The 16,916-nt window shown below is 34.5% G+C and overlaps 1 protein-coding gene across 2 annotated transcripts in view; it reads left to right on the forward strand.

Annotated features, from left to right (window-relative positions):
- LOC118206130 (RNA-binding protein 7) overlaps window positions 1-15,938 on the forward strand; it is a 44,448-nt gene extending 28,510 nt beyond the window's left edge. Inside the window, exons 2-3 of one of the 2 annotated variants that reach the window (XR_015041978.1) lie at window positions 177-1,436; window positions 12,873-15,938. Coding sequence is in view for 1 of the 2 variants with exons in the window: in XM_085820113.1 (XP_085676239.1) it covers window positions 177-731 (555 nt within the window). In the remaining variant the exon portion in view is untranslated. Of the gene's footprint in view, window positions 1-176 lie in introns of both variants that reach the window. The other variant, XM_085820113.1, reaches the window with a different exon arrangement.
- Window positions 15,939-16,916: the final 978 nt, after the last annotated feature.

Consider the following 16,916-nt stretch of genomic DNA (forward strand, 5'->3'; position numbering starts at 1 on the left):
GAATATATATATATATATATTTGACTAGGCACTTTTATCATGAAATGCTGTTGTGCTTAATATGATAATTTCTGTTATAAAAGGTAATTGTTGATCCAAAATATTTGAGATTGTGATCTATTGAGTGTGATGATAATTTTTTAAAAAAATATATATTTTTTCCCCTTTCTTGACAGGCAGGGCCTTTGGAGAATGTTGTCATACCAAAAGAGAAGGATGGACGTAGACGGAATTATGGTTTCATTACTTTTAAACATGCTATATCAGTCCCTTATGCTGTTGCTTTAATGAATGGCATTTCATTGTATGGAAGAGCCCTTCGTCTCAATGCCAGGAGTGATGCACAACCTGAACATAATCCATACCTAGAGAAGCTTATGCAGTACAGGAATTCAATGTCCCAGGCCTCACCATCATATAACAACAGGAGTTATGGGCATGACAAGAGAGGATCGTATGATGATAGAAGAGATTCATATGATGATAGATCACGACATTATGACTCTAGGAGATACGAATCAAGAACAGAGCATGACAGAAAAGATTTTGACCCACGTAACTCACCACATGGAATGGCTCCATCTCCTGTATCATATCCTGTTTTTAATAGTTCATATTATTCATCACATAGCCCTCAACATATTCCACAGTCTAATAATCCATTTTTTCAACCACAAAATGCCCCGAGAAGGTATGACAGAAGCAGTTCAAGATCGCAAAATAGATATTAAATTTTAGTTTATATCCCTATTTTATATCTGTATGTGGAATGATTAAAATAATTGTTTTTATTTTCAATAGCCCATACAGAATACAGTATATTTTGTGATAAACCCCTTTAGATCTGTATATATGGAAAATTACATACCTGTGTTAAATTACAAAAATTTCACTTTTTATAGTAAAAAAAATCACCTTTTTAAGTAATTTTGACACCATAATTGACTCAAAGCCATTTATTCTTGAACCAAAACATTTGGTGGTTTTGTCATATAAGACAGAAATGTTTGACAATTAACATTTTTTCTTGATCATTAATAAAAAAATAAGATTTTAGTCATAAAAAGTTATGCATTTAATTTTATTAAAGTAGAAATTTAGTGCTTTATATTTTTTAATTGTGTTTTCATTAGTAATTTTTGTTAAAATTTGAGTGAAGTATGGTCAAAGAATTTACGGATGAGTCTCGAGAGTAATTTTGTTTTGACAGTGTTAGTTTGAACAAGAAAAAAATATTCTAATAAAATAAGTAATAGAAAATTAAAAGTCATATATTATGTTTTAAATAATTATATATTGCTGCTTGATTTATTCTTTGATTTTGATAGCAGAGATGAACTATGAGGATAAAAAAAAAGTAATGCAGTCAGAAGTCTTTAATCCGGACTCGTCGGGACTTCAGCGATTCCAGATTATAGATCATCAGTTTAAATATGGTAAGATGGCATGCAGAAATTATAAAATTAAAAATATGAAACCGTAATTTATGAAATAAAGAGCAATTATGATCTAAAAGGTATTCAAATTTACAAAAAAAAACTTAATATTTATTGGTTTACTTTATTAAACATTTCTTTCAATGTGTGCATGAGTAAAGCATACATTACACATAGGCGAAATTAGAAAATTGCAACCAGAAAACTATTTGTGTATTTGTGATATTTATAATCACGAAAAATTTGATTTAAATCAATATCAAAGACAGAGTACATCGAGTTGAAATACTACATTTAGTAAGGAATTATAAGGCGAATAAAATAAAAACATCTGCCCTGACAGATCAACTTCCAGTTCATTGCCTCGCTGCGACATCCCCCCCTTGTGGAGCAGCGTGAAATTGATAAACAGATTTCGGAATGGTTGAAGAAACAAATCACATCTCTGTCACTTTCTTCATGCCTTTATCCATTTTTTGCAGCAATTCTACTTTTTGTTTAATGAAGATCGAAACATGCTTTCGCTTTGTAGATCCTTTGGCAGCTCCAGAATTGGAAATTCTTTTTGACATACTCGAAAGTTCAAGCTTACTTTTATAAAATTGCTCTAACAGTCTGCAAAAAATAATAAGCTGGATCCAATTAGAAGATTAAGGAACAATGCAATCTGCAACATTAACTGAAATAGATAATTTTAGCTTAGCTTATACCGTCCAATATACATTAAACGTGCATGCGTAAATGTACTATGCGCATGCGCAGAAAGTTTGTAGCTTTGAGGTCTGCATTAAAGACTTGACTGTACCAGTTTTTCCTGTGTCAGTATAAAGAACATGCACCAAGGGTCAGCAAAGGTGAATCTCAGTCAAATATCAAATGTATCTAGATATAAAAATATCATTGTCCCACCCCCTTGCAAATGGTTTAGCACTTGCTTCTCAAGCTATCATCGGGATAACTGAACCCATCAGTCATAAGTCATCTCATCGCTGTGAGCATTGCCCAGAGTGCACCACAAGGGTAGTTCTGTTTTTCTCAATCTTTGTAAATCAGCTAATGCTAAAATTTGAAATTTTTTTGTGCATGACATACAACATAAGCTTTAAAGCAGGAGTGGCATTTTTTTTTTTTTTTTTTTTTTTTTTTTTTTTAAATCAAGGGTGAGATGAAAAAAGGACATTGCTGGCGAAAATAATTCTTCAGTAATAAAGAAAAAAAGAAAAAATAACAGTCGTGTCATAGACATGGAATTGGCTCTACCTGGTTCAGATTATTACTTTTATTTAAAAAAATATGCAAATGCTGATTGATCTAAACATATTTATTTAAAAATCATATAAAATATTCAACAAATCTCGAACGTAATGCAATACATAAGCGCAGGGCAGATTCAGCAGTATCTCTTCAAATAAAAGATAATGTTGCTTGCATTTTCTCTTTGAAATTTTGCAGGCTGTCACATTTCTTCTTTTAATACTGATTATATTTAGGCATCATAACATCATTTAATCATTGAAAATCCTACCTACCTAATATGATATGAAAAATAATAATTTGTTCAGTGCTTTCTTGCCCCTAGACCTGGATACTCATCTTTAACTGAAATCCAGAGTGTTTCAAGAGTATTTTCAAGGAACTTCTATTTTAATCCATGATCTGAAGAGAGTGACATCCTTTGTCTTTCTTAATTCAAAGTAAAACTGTTGAAGTTGGAAGAAATAAAGGGATTGCTTATCCGTTGTTCAATTTTTAACAATGGAAAATATTTTCCAGAATTCTCTTCTGTTGTTTTTAAATGTTAGATTATTAAAGAAATGATTGCTTCATTTGTTTCATGCATGAAGTGAACATATCTGTGTTTCTTTTTCTTCCTGTTTCTTTTATAATAATTGTATGTAGCTTGTTAGTCAATGTTTTATTTGTTTGCTTACATACTTAAATTGACAGTATGAATGTAAGCAAAAGTATCAGCAAAATTATTGTATAAGATATCGTTTTCTATATATTTTCCAATAATGTTGTGTTTTTTTTTTTTTTTTGTGGGGGGGGAGAAAAAAACTCTTAATTTATTTCTTAATTAGAATATTATTTAAAATTTTTCCGTGTGACAGCCACCTCTTTTCTGTACAAAGAACTAAACATACTTCCATAACTAAGCAAAAATTTTTTAAACAACATTTTAAAAATTTGGCTCTTTAATGATCTAATTCTAATAAAATTAACTATGGAAGCTCCTTTATATAATCCTTTGTTTAGTTTAGCCTTTATGTATTTATGATCAGTGTAGTGTGGTTGTAATTAAAAGTCACTTTATTTAGACCTATGTAGAATCTGTTCTGGTTAACCTATTTTGTTAAAACTTGGTATATACATTATGCAGATCATGAGAGAAAGTGCAATAAAAATAATTGTTCAAATTTTGACTACTGGGTAAGAAATGAGCACATGAAGAACAAAACACACCACATAAGAAACATGAAACTTCACTTAATAACAGCATATTTTCAATGTGCATTCTATTTGCATTAATCACACTTTCAAAATATGTTCAACAATAGCATAAATAGTTTTTGGTTCAGTTGCAGCAACATGATGTGTTATGCTTGCTTCCAAGTTAGGCATAGTTTGTAAGCTTCCTCAGTAGACACGACCTTTCAAGAATTCCTGCAAGTCATAGGGACTCGGCAAGTCATAGGGACTCGAATCTAGAGAACGAGTAAGCCAGGCAATTGAAAAACTCATTATTACCGTATCATCTCCAATGTGGGCGTGAAGCAGTGCCTTTGCTAGTCTGCTAGTGTGAGGAGGTACACAATCTTGCGTGAAGACAGTAATTGTAGTGTCGCTTCAGTTCCGTTAAGTTTCTAATGAAATTTAGTTAAAGCGGAATGGCAACACCTTCTAGTCTACGCGAAGAACGAAGTAAACAAACTTCGAGTTTTTGTCACGCGATGCTACGTGCATGTAAAATGTAAATAAATCTTATGAATAAGAATCTATAACATCGTAAGGAATAAAATATTGGTTCCATAGGAGTCGGAGAAGTGTTATTTTTCTATATTTGCACACCAGACACTTCACTGGTGTATCCCGGCGTGATCGAATTCTACAATGGCTGACGAAGACGAAACCGAAATTAAAGCAACAACTCCATCTGTCGCCAAGGTAAGCGTTAAAGTTCCTCCTTTTTGGAAGCCAGATCCTAAAATATGGTTTATTCAACTAGAAGCACAATTTAGAAATGCAAAAATTAGTGCAGATCAAACAAAATATGATTATGTTATAAGTTCCATTGAACCCGATATTTTGTCACAGGTATCTGATATTTTGCTAAGTCCACCACAAGATAATAAATATGAGGCAATTAAAAATAGACTAATTTCATTATATGCTGATTCAGAGACTCAAAAAACCCCAAAATTACTGAGTGAGTTAGAACTGGGTGACAAAAAGCCATCTCAATTACTGTGTGAGATGCGTAATTTGGCTGGCGATAAAGTAACAGATACTTTCCTAAAAACATTGTGGCTACCACGTTTACCCGTTAATATGCGTAGCATTATATCTGTTAGTAGTGAAGATTTGTCAAAAGTGGCTACAATGGCCGATAAGATTTGGGAATTAATCCCTGTTACTCCCCAAATAGCTGCTGCATCATCCATAACGGTAAAAACGGAAGTGATTGAAAGTTTACAAAAACAGGTTAGTGAACTTAGCTTACAAGTTTCTGCTTTAAACAAGCAACGCCACAGTCGTCCCTATTGTCGTAACCGATCCAAATCACGAGATAGGAGTTACAGTGGTAACAGATCTAGTGATATTTGTTACTATCATAAAAAATTCGGTGATAAGTCATTTAAGTGTAAACAACCCTGCAACTACTCATCAACATCACAGGCAAATAGTCCGGAAAACCAGCTCCCCGTTTCTCATTGACGACGGAGGGACAAGGGGTGCAGCTGAGTCGTCTTTTCATCAGTGACAAAGAATCGGCTACCCAATTTTTAATAGATACTGGGGCAGAAATTTCTGTCATTCCTCCCTTGCCTGCAAATAAAAAAAAATCTCAAAATTAGAACTCTTTGCTGCAAATGGTACGAAAATTAAAACATATGGCCAAAAATTACTCAAGCTTGATCTTGGACTCAGACGATCATTCACATGGCCTTTTGTAATTGCGGACGTAAACAAACCGATAATAGGCATGGATTTTCTTGCAAATTTTAACCTTTTGGTAGATTCTAAAAATCGCAAGTTGATTGATGGTACTACATTCTTAACAACCAATGGAACTCCTTGTTTTCAAAATAACAATAATAATATTCCGATTTTAAATGCCGTAAATGAACCATATAAACGTATCATTAACAATTTTCCGGATTTGTTAAAACTCAATGTAGTTAATAATAAAGTTAAAAATCATAACATCGAACATTATATCGAAACCAGAGGTCCACCAGTTTAGGCTAAAGCCAGGAGACTGTCAGCTGAGAAACTTAAAGCGGCTAAAAAGGAGTTTGAATTTATGCTCCAAATGGGTTTATGCAGACCATCCAAAAGTAACTGGTCGAGCCCACTACATCTCGCTATGAAGAAATCAGGTGATTTGAGACCTTGTGGAGACTATTGAGCGTTAAACAACGTCACGATTCCTGATAGATACCCTCTCCCATTTTTAACAGATCACAGTTCCATTTTAGCTGGAAAAAAAAGTTTTCTCATCCATAGACCTCATTAGAGCGTACCAACAAATTCCAGTTCGCGAAGAAGATATACCGAAAACGGCCATTCTCACTCGCTTTGGCTTATTCGAGTTCCCATTCATGACGTTCGGCCTACGAAATGCGGCCCAAATGTTCCAACGTTTCATGAACAGTGTGTTGAATGGACTAGAATTCGTGTTTTGCTATTTGGATGACATTCTAAAACCTCTCCAGATGAAGAAACTCATTGAAAACATATACAAGCAGTCCTCGAGAGACTAAACGAATATATGTCTGTGTATTAATGCGGCAAAGTGTAAATTTGGTCAAACAAAACTTGCGTTCCTGGGATACGAAGTGTCAGCTAAAGGACTTAAACCTCTTTCAACGAAAGTTGATGCCATCAAAAATTTCCCAGAACCAAAGTCATTTACTAGTTTAAGACAATTTTTAGGTATGGTGAATTTTTATCACAGATTCATAACAAATTGTGCAAAACTGCAACAACCTTTAACAACAATGCTATGTGGTATTAAAAAGAACTGCAGAAAAGAAATAACCTGGACGGCAGAAACAAGAAACGCCTTCCAGATCTTAAAAGATGCACTTATTCATGCCACAAACTTAACTCACCCATCCGAAAAGGCTGAAATATCGCTAACTACTGGTGCTTCCGATACTGCCATTGGAGCCGTTTTACATCAGATTGTGAATAATAGCAAAACAACCCTTAAGTTTCTTTTCCCGAAATTTGATATCAGCACAACAAAAATATAGTGCCTACGACAGAGAACTCTTAGCCATCTATACAGCAGTAAAACATTTCAAGTACATCTTAGAAGAGCGAACTTTTGCAATATACACGGATCACAAACCACTAACATTTGCCTTCCAACAAAATTTGGAAAAAGCTTCGCCATGACAAGCTCGACAACTGTCATATATTGGCCAGTTCTCAACCGATATCCGATTCATACAAGGGCATGAAAATACCATCGCTGACGCTCTCTCTCGCATAGACACCATTTCTGTACCATCTGCAATAGACTTACAAACTATAGTAGACTGTCAAGAAGATGACGACTTGGAGACACTAAAAAACAAACCAAACTTAAAAATCCTACAGATCCCTATACCGGACAGCGACAAGAAAATTTACTGTGATACTTCTACAAATTATATTCGACCATACATCCCTGCAAAGTTTCGGCAGAAAATATTTTCTTCAATCCATAATTTATCTCATCCTGGAATAAGATCCACGATAAAATTGATAACACGACGTTTCATATGGCCCAATATGAATAAGACTGCCAACTACGGACTAGAGCATGTTTATCTTGCCAAAGATCTAAAGTTCACAGACATACACATTCATTTTTGGGAGAATTCAAAGTACCTCCACACAGATTCCAGCATTTAAACATAGATCAGGTGGGTCCGCTACCTCCTTGCAAGATTCAAATACCTTCTAACCATCATCGATCGTTATACACGATGGATCAAAGCGGTACCGTTAGAAGATCAATCAGCAGAATCTATTGCTAAAGCTTTGATTTATACTTGGTTTTCACGCTTTGGAATTCCGAATCGCATAACATCTGACCAAGGTCGGCAATTTGATAGCCAACTTTTTCAAGCTTTAGGAAAATATCTTGGTTTTCATACAAACACTACAACTGCGTACCATCCACAGGCCAATGGCCTGATTGAAAGACAACACCGAACTTTAAAAGCAAGTCTCAAATGTCATCTACTCGAATCAAAATCATGGCTGGAAGCATTGCCTTTCGTTCTTTTAGGCATAAGATCTGCCATCAAGGAAGACTTAGGTTGCTCATCCGTAGAACTTGTATACGGAACTCCTTTAGCATTACCTGCTGAATTCTTTTCAACAGTACCTCATATGAAACAGTCTGAATTTTCTCAAAACCTTCAGAAAATAATAAGAGCTATGAAGCCAAGTTCTACCACCACCCATGGAAATAGAACAGTCTTTGTTTCTAAACATCTTTCCAACTGTTCTCACGTATTCCTTCATTATTGTATTGTATTCTCACATACATTAATAATTCGTCGCTACAGCCTGTCTATCTTGGACCGTATCCTGTAAGAGCAAGAAAGAATAAGTACTTCGATATTGAAATCCAAAGAAAAATTAAAAGAGTTTCAATAGACAGACTAAAGCCATGTTTCCTAGTGCAAGATTCTGATATTCCTTTCCAAAACTCCCATTCCAAGAAAGCGGAACTTGGGGAAACACCTGCACTCAAGAACACTGAAGAAAATTCAGAAACTCATCATAAAACCAAGACTACTAGAACCGGCAGACATGTGAAGTTCCCCACTCACTTTAAAGATTATCTTCCATAATCGCTGTCACTAGGAAGGGGGTGTGTAGTGTCGCTTCAGTTCCGTTAAGTTTCTAATGAAATGTAGTTAAAGTGGAATGTCTACTTCTAGTCTACGCGAAGAACGAAGTAAACAAACTTCGAGTTTTTGTCACGCGATGCTACGTGCATGTAAAATGTAAATAAATCTTATGAATAAGAATCTATAACATCGTAAGGAATAAAATATTGGTTCCATAGGAGTCAGAGAAGTGTTATTTTTCTATATTTGCACACCAGACACTTCAATAATCACTAAACATTCTTTTTCTTGTAAGGCAATAATGACCTGCTGCTGAAGAACATGCACAATAGCAGGCACCTGTGACGAAACACATTTGAGGGCCATGAGGAATGTTCTCAAAGAAAAACTGAATAAGAATGAAATGAGCAGTAAAACCACACCCTACAGTAATGTAACCAGGATACAGAGACCTTTCATGCACAACAAGGCCCACCAGCGGCCGAGCGGTAAAGATGCTGAACAGTGGTAGTTCGGTCCGAGGTTCGAATTCCATGAACGAGCTGGCTGCATGGGCGTTCTCATTGTTTTCCCCATGTGTAACATGTATATGAGCCAGTTTCCCTAAGTCCTCCATAAAGGCATCCCTCCCTTTAGGCAGATATCCCTCATGTGCTTTGCCATAATTGAATAATCCAATTCATGCACAACATGGGGGCTTGCACTACCCCATATGCAACCGTTTTCAGTATTAAGTACTCAGTTTAGAGTAAACTGTGACTCGCCCAACCACAAAGTGATCCAACACTATTCTGGCCAAAAAAAAAAAAGATAACAAGATCTGCAGGATGCAGAACTTGGATCCTTTATGGATATCACTCGACAATGGATTGTAGAACCTTTTGTACTGTCTACCAAGGGGCTAATCACATGCTTGAGCTGTTGCCAAAGAATATTGGAAATTGGGCACTCTTTCGACTATGGCAAAAGCTGCTTCTTTCACAATTCCATCAGAAATCCGTTTCTGTTCTCTTTTTCGCAACACGCACAATTCCCCACACGCTTGAAATGTATTAATCATTTTTTCAAACCCTTTCTGAACGTAGAACCTCTTTAAGCATCGATATCCTCACAGTGCAGCCCTTCAAATAAAACAGCTTTATCAGTAAACATCTCTCTTTCTTCTCGAAAGGCATATAAAGAATGGTTTTAAGGAACCATAGAATGCCTTCGGTGTGAGAAATCTTCGACATTTGCAGCACTTCTATAAATCTCATTTCCCACTAGGGATATCTATTGGGTCCATACAACTCAAAAAAAACTTTGAAAATAAGCAAATAAATGAAATGGCAAATCTTGTGGTTAGAGGCATATCTCTGTAGAAAGCAATTTACCCTGGGTGTTGAAACAGCTAGGCAAAAGTTCCTGTAAGCAAGTAATCACGTGATACAAATAGTGAATAAAAAATGTCCATAATCTTGTAAAAAACATATAAATAGTCCTCTAAAAAGTGCTGTAAGTGTTCAAAAACACTAACGTTGCTACATGTAACGTAACGTGCTGCATTGTACCACTTCGCTGCCGAGGCATTAAGAGAATTAGATAAAAATCTAGTGCAGCAGTTCTCAACCTTTTGCTTGACTAACATGTACCATCTTAATTTTTAGTTAAGAAGACAGCACAGTTTATCGCTATTTATGTGTGAATAAATATAGTGTATGCTACAGTTCATTGGCTTATTTTTTACGTAAATGTGTGAGTTAGTATCTAGAGAAGAATAAACAGCTACTGCAGTAGATTTAAACATAATTCTAAGGAAAAACATATGAAATTTTATTTCTTGACAGAATTATTTTATAATAAAATGATCTCATAGTACTATGCACCAGAAAGTAGTATCTCTTACCATTAACATGAGACGAACTACTGGCATGTATCAGGGCATTAGACCAGACATGTTGAAGATCTGGTATCGCACAATAACAGCGAGGGTGATTTTGTATGGGTCTTCAGCATGAGGTATTCATCTCAATGGAAACCTGAGGAGGAAACTCAATTCTATTCAGCGTCTCCAACTCCTCATGATTACTAAAGCTTATAGGACCACTTCGACAGATTCATTGCAGGTGCTCGCTGGGTTACCACCATTGGATCTTGTCGTGGAGAGGGAGGCTGGACAAGCACGGATCCTACGCATAAAGGAAGATTTTATCTTGTGGGGTACTCATTACCGTGCTCGTGATTACGAGGATCATTCCCCTCGTTCTCTGGGACATCCGGCAGACATAAATTATGATGACAAAATCACCATAAAGCCCTTAATTCCGGCTAGGCATGAAATTTGTCTTTATACGGATGGTTCCAAAATGGAGCTTGGCACAGGTAGTGGCTTCTGTGCCATGCGAGGCAATACTATCTGCTACACTTGGTCACAGAGGCTGTCAGGTTACAATAGTGTATTTCAGGCGGAACTTGTAGCAATTAAGGCAGCATTAGATTATATTGAGCAAAATTAACAGGACCAGTCAGAATACTGAGTGATTTAGCATCGAGCCTACTGGCCATTAAAGAACTCAACAGCAAAGCGGATTCTGTCCACGTTATTAGAGATGCTCTACTTCAGATTCATTCCCGAGTCCCAACGACCGTACTTGAGCTGGGTTCCAGCGCATGTAGGCATTGCTGGAAACGAAGAGGCCGATAGGCTTGCTAAGCTAGCAGCTAACGACTTGAATATGCCTGTAACACCCCTAAAAGCACCAGTTTCCTATTTAAAAAAGATTACCGAACTCAAAATGTTAGAAATTTGGCAACAGAGATGGAACAACTCCACCACAGGCCGCAGAACCTTTCGTTTCTTCCCCAAAGTTGGTCTGAATCTGGTCACTAGTAGTGCTCATCTTACACATTTCTTTACTGGACACAGACCATTTCCAAGCTATTTACGGCGCTTCAGACAGTTGTAGATGTGGAACATTAGGTGATCCGGATCACTTTGCTTTCGAATGCTCTCTCACAATACCATTTCATTTAAAAAAACCCTCTGAAGCACATTGGCCCGGGTGGTCAGACACCCTCAAGAGAAGTAAGCTCGCATTTAATCAGATTCATCGAGTAATGGATATTTGTGCTCGTGAATTCTGTTGAACAGAAGCGGTGTCAACAGCAGCTACAGCAGGCAATTCTATACCAACAACTTTCATAATTCTTACCTTACAAAATTGGTATCTTACTATATATGATAATATTCAACTACTGAAATTAGGACAATTTCAGAGACTAATGGCATGCCATTGTACCTATCTTACGTATATGCATGGCAGCCATGTTTAGTGCAGTACATGAATAACTTTGCTGGAACATGTTACCTCCTAGATGCAGATTACCACAATCAATGTCTGTCTATTTGTAATTCAGTGTTGCTTCTATCCATTATTAATCTTTAAATTTTATTGTGTTTACTTAATTTTTGTATTGTATTCTGTGTATTTCAATTTACATATTTTCTTAGTGTATTGACCTGTTAAGTAGTAAGTGCGTTGTGTTATGTTTTCAAATTAAGTTTGCAGTATAGTAATAAATACATATATAGAGCTCTCGGCTAGTACCATGAAATATTGTGTGCAAATGTTTTGTAACAGTTTCTAGTATTGTGCAAAATGCAACAGTTTTTTACAAATATTCGTGGCCGCAGAACCAACTTTCTGATGAGCACATTATATATTGATTGTTATTTTGTAGTATTCACCATTTTATTTCAGTGTATGTACAGTATTCCATTAAGTATCTTGTATAATTTTTTTCTATTGATGTGGAGTATAATAGTTTAGGGTCGTATAATGATAAGTAAGTGTGATGTATAATAGTAGTATTGAACCAGACTTTCTTGGTTGTAGAACTTTGTAAATATGTATTGAAATATTTTGCTGGATTTAATGTTTTGAAAAGACTCGTATTCTAACTCTGCTACAATATATTATATTCGTAATTTCACTGTGACTGTTTTCAAAGGTTATTGTCTAATGTTCTTTTGATTAGTTTTAGCGTAACAGTACAGCATCATGTACAGAATTGTCTACTTTTCTGATACGAGCAGTGTATATGTTGTGTTTTATTTGTAGTATCAGTTTTACTATGTTAATGTGTTGTTCAGTATTATAGTAATATAATGCATAATATGTCTTAAATTTTACTGTTTTTGTTTTACCTTTACCAGTTTTGTATCAATGCAGCTTTGTACTTCTAAGTTTTTTTTTTTTTTTTTTTTTTCTTTTTTTTTTTTTTTTTTAATCTATGCTATCAGGAATGTCATATGTATTCAAGGTAGTCCTTTGTATTCCCTATCTAGATGTAACTCTGTAATCTTTTTTTTTTTTTTTAGACTTAATAAATGTCTGCAGGGTGGACATCATACTGCAAGGGCTTGTTCCCGGTCAGTAGTCCTCCTTAGCAGTGTAAAAGTAAAAAGTACTCTCATAGAGATTCTACAGCAAACAAGAACCAGCATAAATGTCTATTAATTAGTACTGAAAATTTGTGCAAATTGCGCTGATACTTCTTAGCTTCAGTGTCTAACTTTTATTCTTCGCCACATTATTTAAACTAATATGAGTCTGGTAGCCTTTTTATTGTTTTCAGTATTTATAGATTTTTATTTATGTATTGTTGTGTAGTTGTAAACTTAGAATATGTACATTTAATTATTATTGCATATTTGTGCTGTTATAAATGTGGACAGGTTTTACGGAAAAGAACAGCAAATATTGTTGCAATTTTAAAAAATAAATTTAAAAAAAAACACTTCTTTTTTGTGGGGGAAAAAAGGAAGTAGACACTAATATTTTTTTCCCTTTTTATTAAATTTTTAATCTCAGTAATTTCTACATAATTATAAATGATACAACAAGTCCGATCCCCAATATGCATATGCCAATAAGTCATATTGCATAATTCCATCACTCGTTAAGTTGTAGGCGATTTACCAGTAATAGTGGTAATCCGAGATGAATGGCATCTTTTTCTACATCTCTAATATTTTTCCTAATAGTTATATTGCAGAGGTCTTCTAAGCTAAGACACTGCTTCGATACATAAATAATATAATTTAGTACCTGAATATTTTTCTCAGTTAATTTTTCACATCTTTGCCACTGTTCTAAAGTAGTTTCCCAGTTTACAGCCCGTAAATTAGCACAGGAGATTATGAGTAAATCAAGTAATCTCTGGCTTCCCTTCTCACATGCATAGTGCAAGGGGGTATTACCCAAATGGTCACATCTGTCCATGTCACAATTCCATCACTCCTTAAGTTGTAGGCGCTTTACCAGTAATGGTGATAATCCCAGATGAATGGCATCTTTTTCTACATTTCTAATATTTTTCCCAATAGTTATATTGCAGAGGTCTTCTAAGCTAAGACACTGCTTCGATACATAAATAATATAATTTAGTACCTGAATATTTTTCTCAGTTAATTTTTCACATCTTTGCCACTGTTCTAAAGTAGTTTCCCAGTTTACAGCCCGTAAATTAGCACAGGAGATTATGAGTAAATCAAGTAGTCTCTGGCTTCCCTTCTCACATGCATAGTGCAAGGGGGTATTACCCAAATGGTCACATCTGTCCATGTCACAATTCCATCACTCCTTAAGTTGTAGGCGCTTTACCAGTAATGGTGGTAATCCCAGATGAATGGTATCTTTTTCTACATTTCTAATATTTTTCCTAATAGTTATATTGCAGAGGTCTTCTAAGCTAAGACACTGCTTCGATACATAAATAATATAATTTAGTACCTGAATATTTTTCTCAGTTAATTTTTCACATCTTTGCCACTGTTCTAAAGTAGTTTCCCAGTTTACAGCCCGTAAATTAGCACAGGAGATTATGAGTAAATCAAGTAGTCTCTGGCTTCCCTTCTCACATGCATAGTGCAAGGGGTATTACCCAAATGGTCACATCTGTCCATGTCACAATTCCATCACTCCTTAAGTTGTAGGCACTTTACCAGTAATGGTGGTAATCCCAGATGAATGGCATCTTTTTCTACATCTCTAATATTTTTCCTAATAGTTATATTGCAGAGGTCTTCTAAGCTAAGACACTGCTTCGATACATAAATAATATAATTTAGTACCTGAATATTTTTCTCAGTTAATTTTTCACATCTTTGCCACTGTTCTAAAGTAGTTTCCCAGTTTACAGCCCGTGAATTAGCACAGGAGATTATGAGTAAATCAACTAGTCTCTGGCTTCCCTTCTCACATTCATAGTGCAAGGGGGTATTACCCAAATGGTCACTTCCAGAAATAAGAAGTTTCCGAACTACATTTTCAAACTCTGCTATAACAGAAAGATGCAGTGCAGTTTCACCAATAAAATTACCCACATTAACATCACATCCATGGTCGATCAACAGCATTAACAAATCTACATATGGATAATTTTGACTTGTTGTGGAATTTGCAGCATGTTGCATTTGAGAGCTATGTGTAACTAGAGCAGCAGTCAGTGGAGTGCGTAAAATACAGTCGACTTGGTTAATCTATGAAAGAGAAAATAACATAAAAATTTCATATGAACTAAAGTAGTTGAATAATAAGAATTACAAAATAGGAATGAAGTAACCCTCCGAAAAAAAAATCTCTTCATCTCAATAATGGTTAAGTTATGAGAAATCTTTAGAAACCCAGTACAGAATAAAAGCCCAGAAATCTATTGAAATACTGAGGCCACGTTTCCTGTCCTCATTCTTATTAACATCATACTCTCTGCAAAATGGTTTTGATATATATATATGTATATAATTTTATTATTCATTTTTATTTACGATTAATGGAAATGATGTACTATTGTAATGAACTATTGTACGTTAACATATTTAAGTATTTTAGAAGATTTAAATTATGAAATAAAATACAAGTAGAAGTTTTAAATGTAATAGAATTCCCATTAAATATTAAAGAACTAATTAATACATATCAAAACAAAAATATATTAATGCATGTCAAAATTTAGTTACTGCTAATCTCATGGAAAAAGGTCAACTTTCCAAAGAGAATTGGTCTTCTTCCATAAATCTGCAACAATTAATATAATACTGCTTTTCGAACACATCAGCTATCCATCTTCTCAATATATTTATGCGCTAATTTGTATTTTAACGTGCAATTTATTACATTGAAAACATTGACTGGTATTTATTTCCCATAACTTTCTCAATCTTCTAAAGGAATACTTACATAAGTTCAATTACAACAGTTTCAGATCTTCACTTCTTTATTAGTTAATCGTATAGATGTTGTAAAGAATAAAATTTTAAGTTAATAATCTTAACAGCGATAGCACCAGATTCTTAAAATTAAAGTCCACTTATGTTTTGTACATTTTCCATTCATGTGTATTTATATATATGTATGTAATAAAAAATTCCATACGAACATGTAAATCTGGATTCTGGAATTTTTGAAATTTGACGTTTATTTATTTCCTATTTTGTTCAAATTTATCATTATATACTATTTCAGGAGGATGGCCATGCCAGCTTTCGTTTCTAAAAAAAATACAGCGAATATATAAAAGTTTATGCATCACTTAACATTCTGTCGGGAATTGTAAAGATATGCTATTTTTAAATATTTTCCAATTTTGCTGTTGACTTTATGTGGCGTAAGTGTGAAGAATTGATATTTAATAAATATGGTTTAATGGCAAACAAGTAAGAATTTAAAGAAAAAAAAAGTTTTGTAAGTAATTTTACTAAAAAAAATGAACATTGATACCATGAAATGAGAATAGATTAAGAATTATAGAAAAATGTTTGCCAGTACTGTAGTGGGAATTCTATACATATGCTGCTGTGCTACTTTTAAAAATTTTGTGTTTTTGCTGTTGAAGTGCAGTAAGTACGAAGAAAGCGATGTTTAATAATAAAACTCAAAATACAAACATTGTTAGCATGCGTGAGTGCGAGAGCATATTGGTAAACTGCGATGGTCACCGACACCGTAAAATACCTTTACATAGGCACTCTAAAGCGACGTTAAAATCTGAATTCTGATTCCTTTTCTTTTATATCTCTCCTTATCTTTTTATTTATTTATTTTTAGAGGGTAAAATTATTATAATATGCATGGGATCTGCTTCAGAATATTCTTTCCTCTTGTAACAAATGCGGTCCTGTGTCAGGCATACTTGAATTTCGAAATTCTTTTCAACAAAAGCAATATTTATATACGGAATTACCGCATATCACCTTAAGTTCTTAGGACGTTCAGTTAAAATTTGGAAGACCAAACGCTCGAATTCTAGCAAATGCGAAAGTGGATTTTTCAATATATCGTTTCCGACGAAAAAATTACTTTTCTCTGCAAAAGTAAGGTTAATTTTATTTTAATTTAAAATACCTTATTTACTTGTGTAATAG

The sequence above is a fragment of the Stegodyphus dumicola genome, chromosome 7, assembly GCF_044657685.1.
Source record: "Stegodyphus dumicola isolate Sdum_Otavi_A_Nest chromosome 7, ASM4465768v1".
Classification (NCBI taxonomy): Eukaryota; Metazoa; Arthropoda; class Arachnida; order Araneae; family Eresidae; genus Stegodyphus; species Stegodyphus dumicola.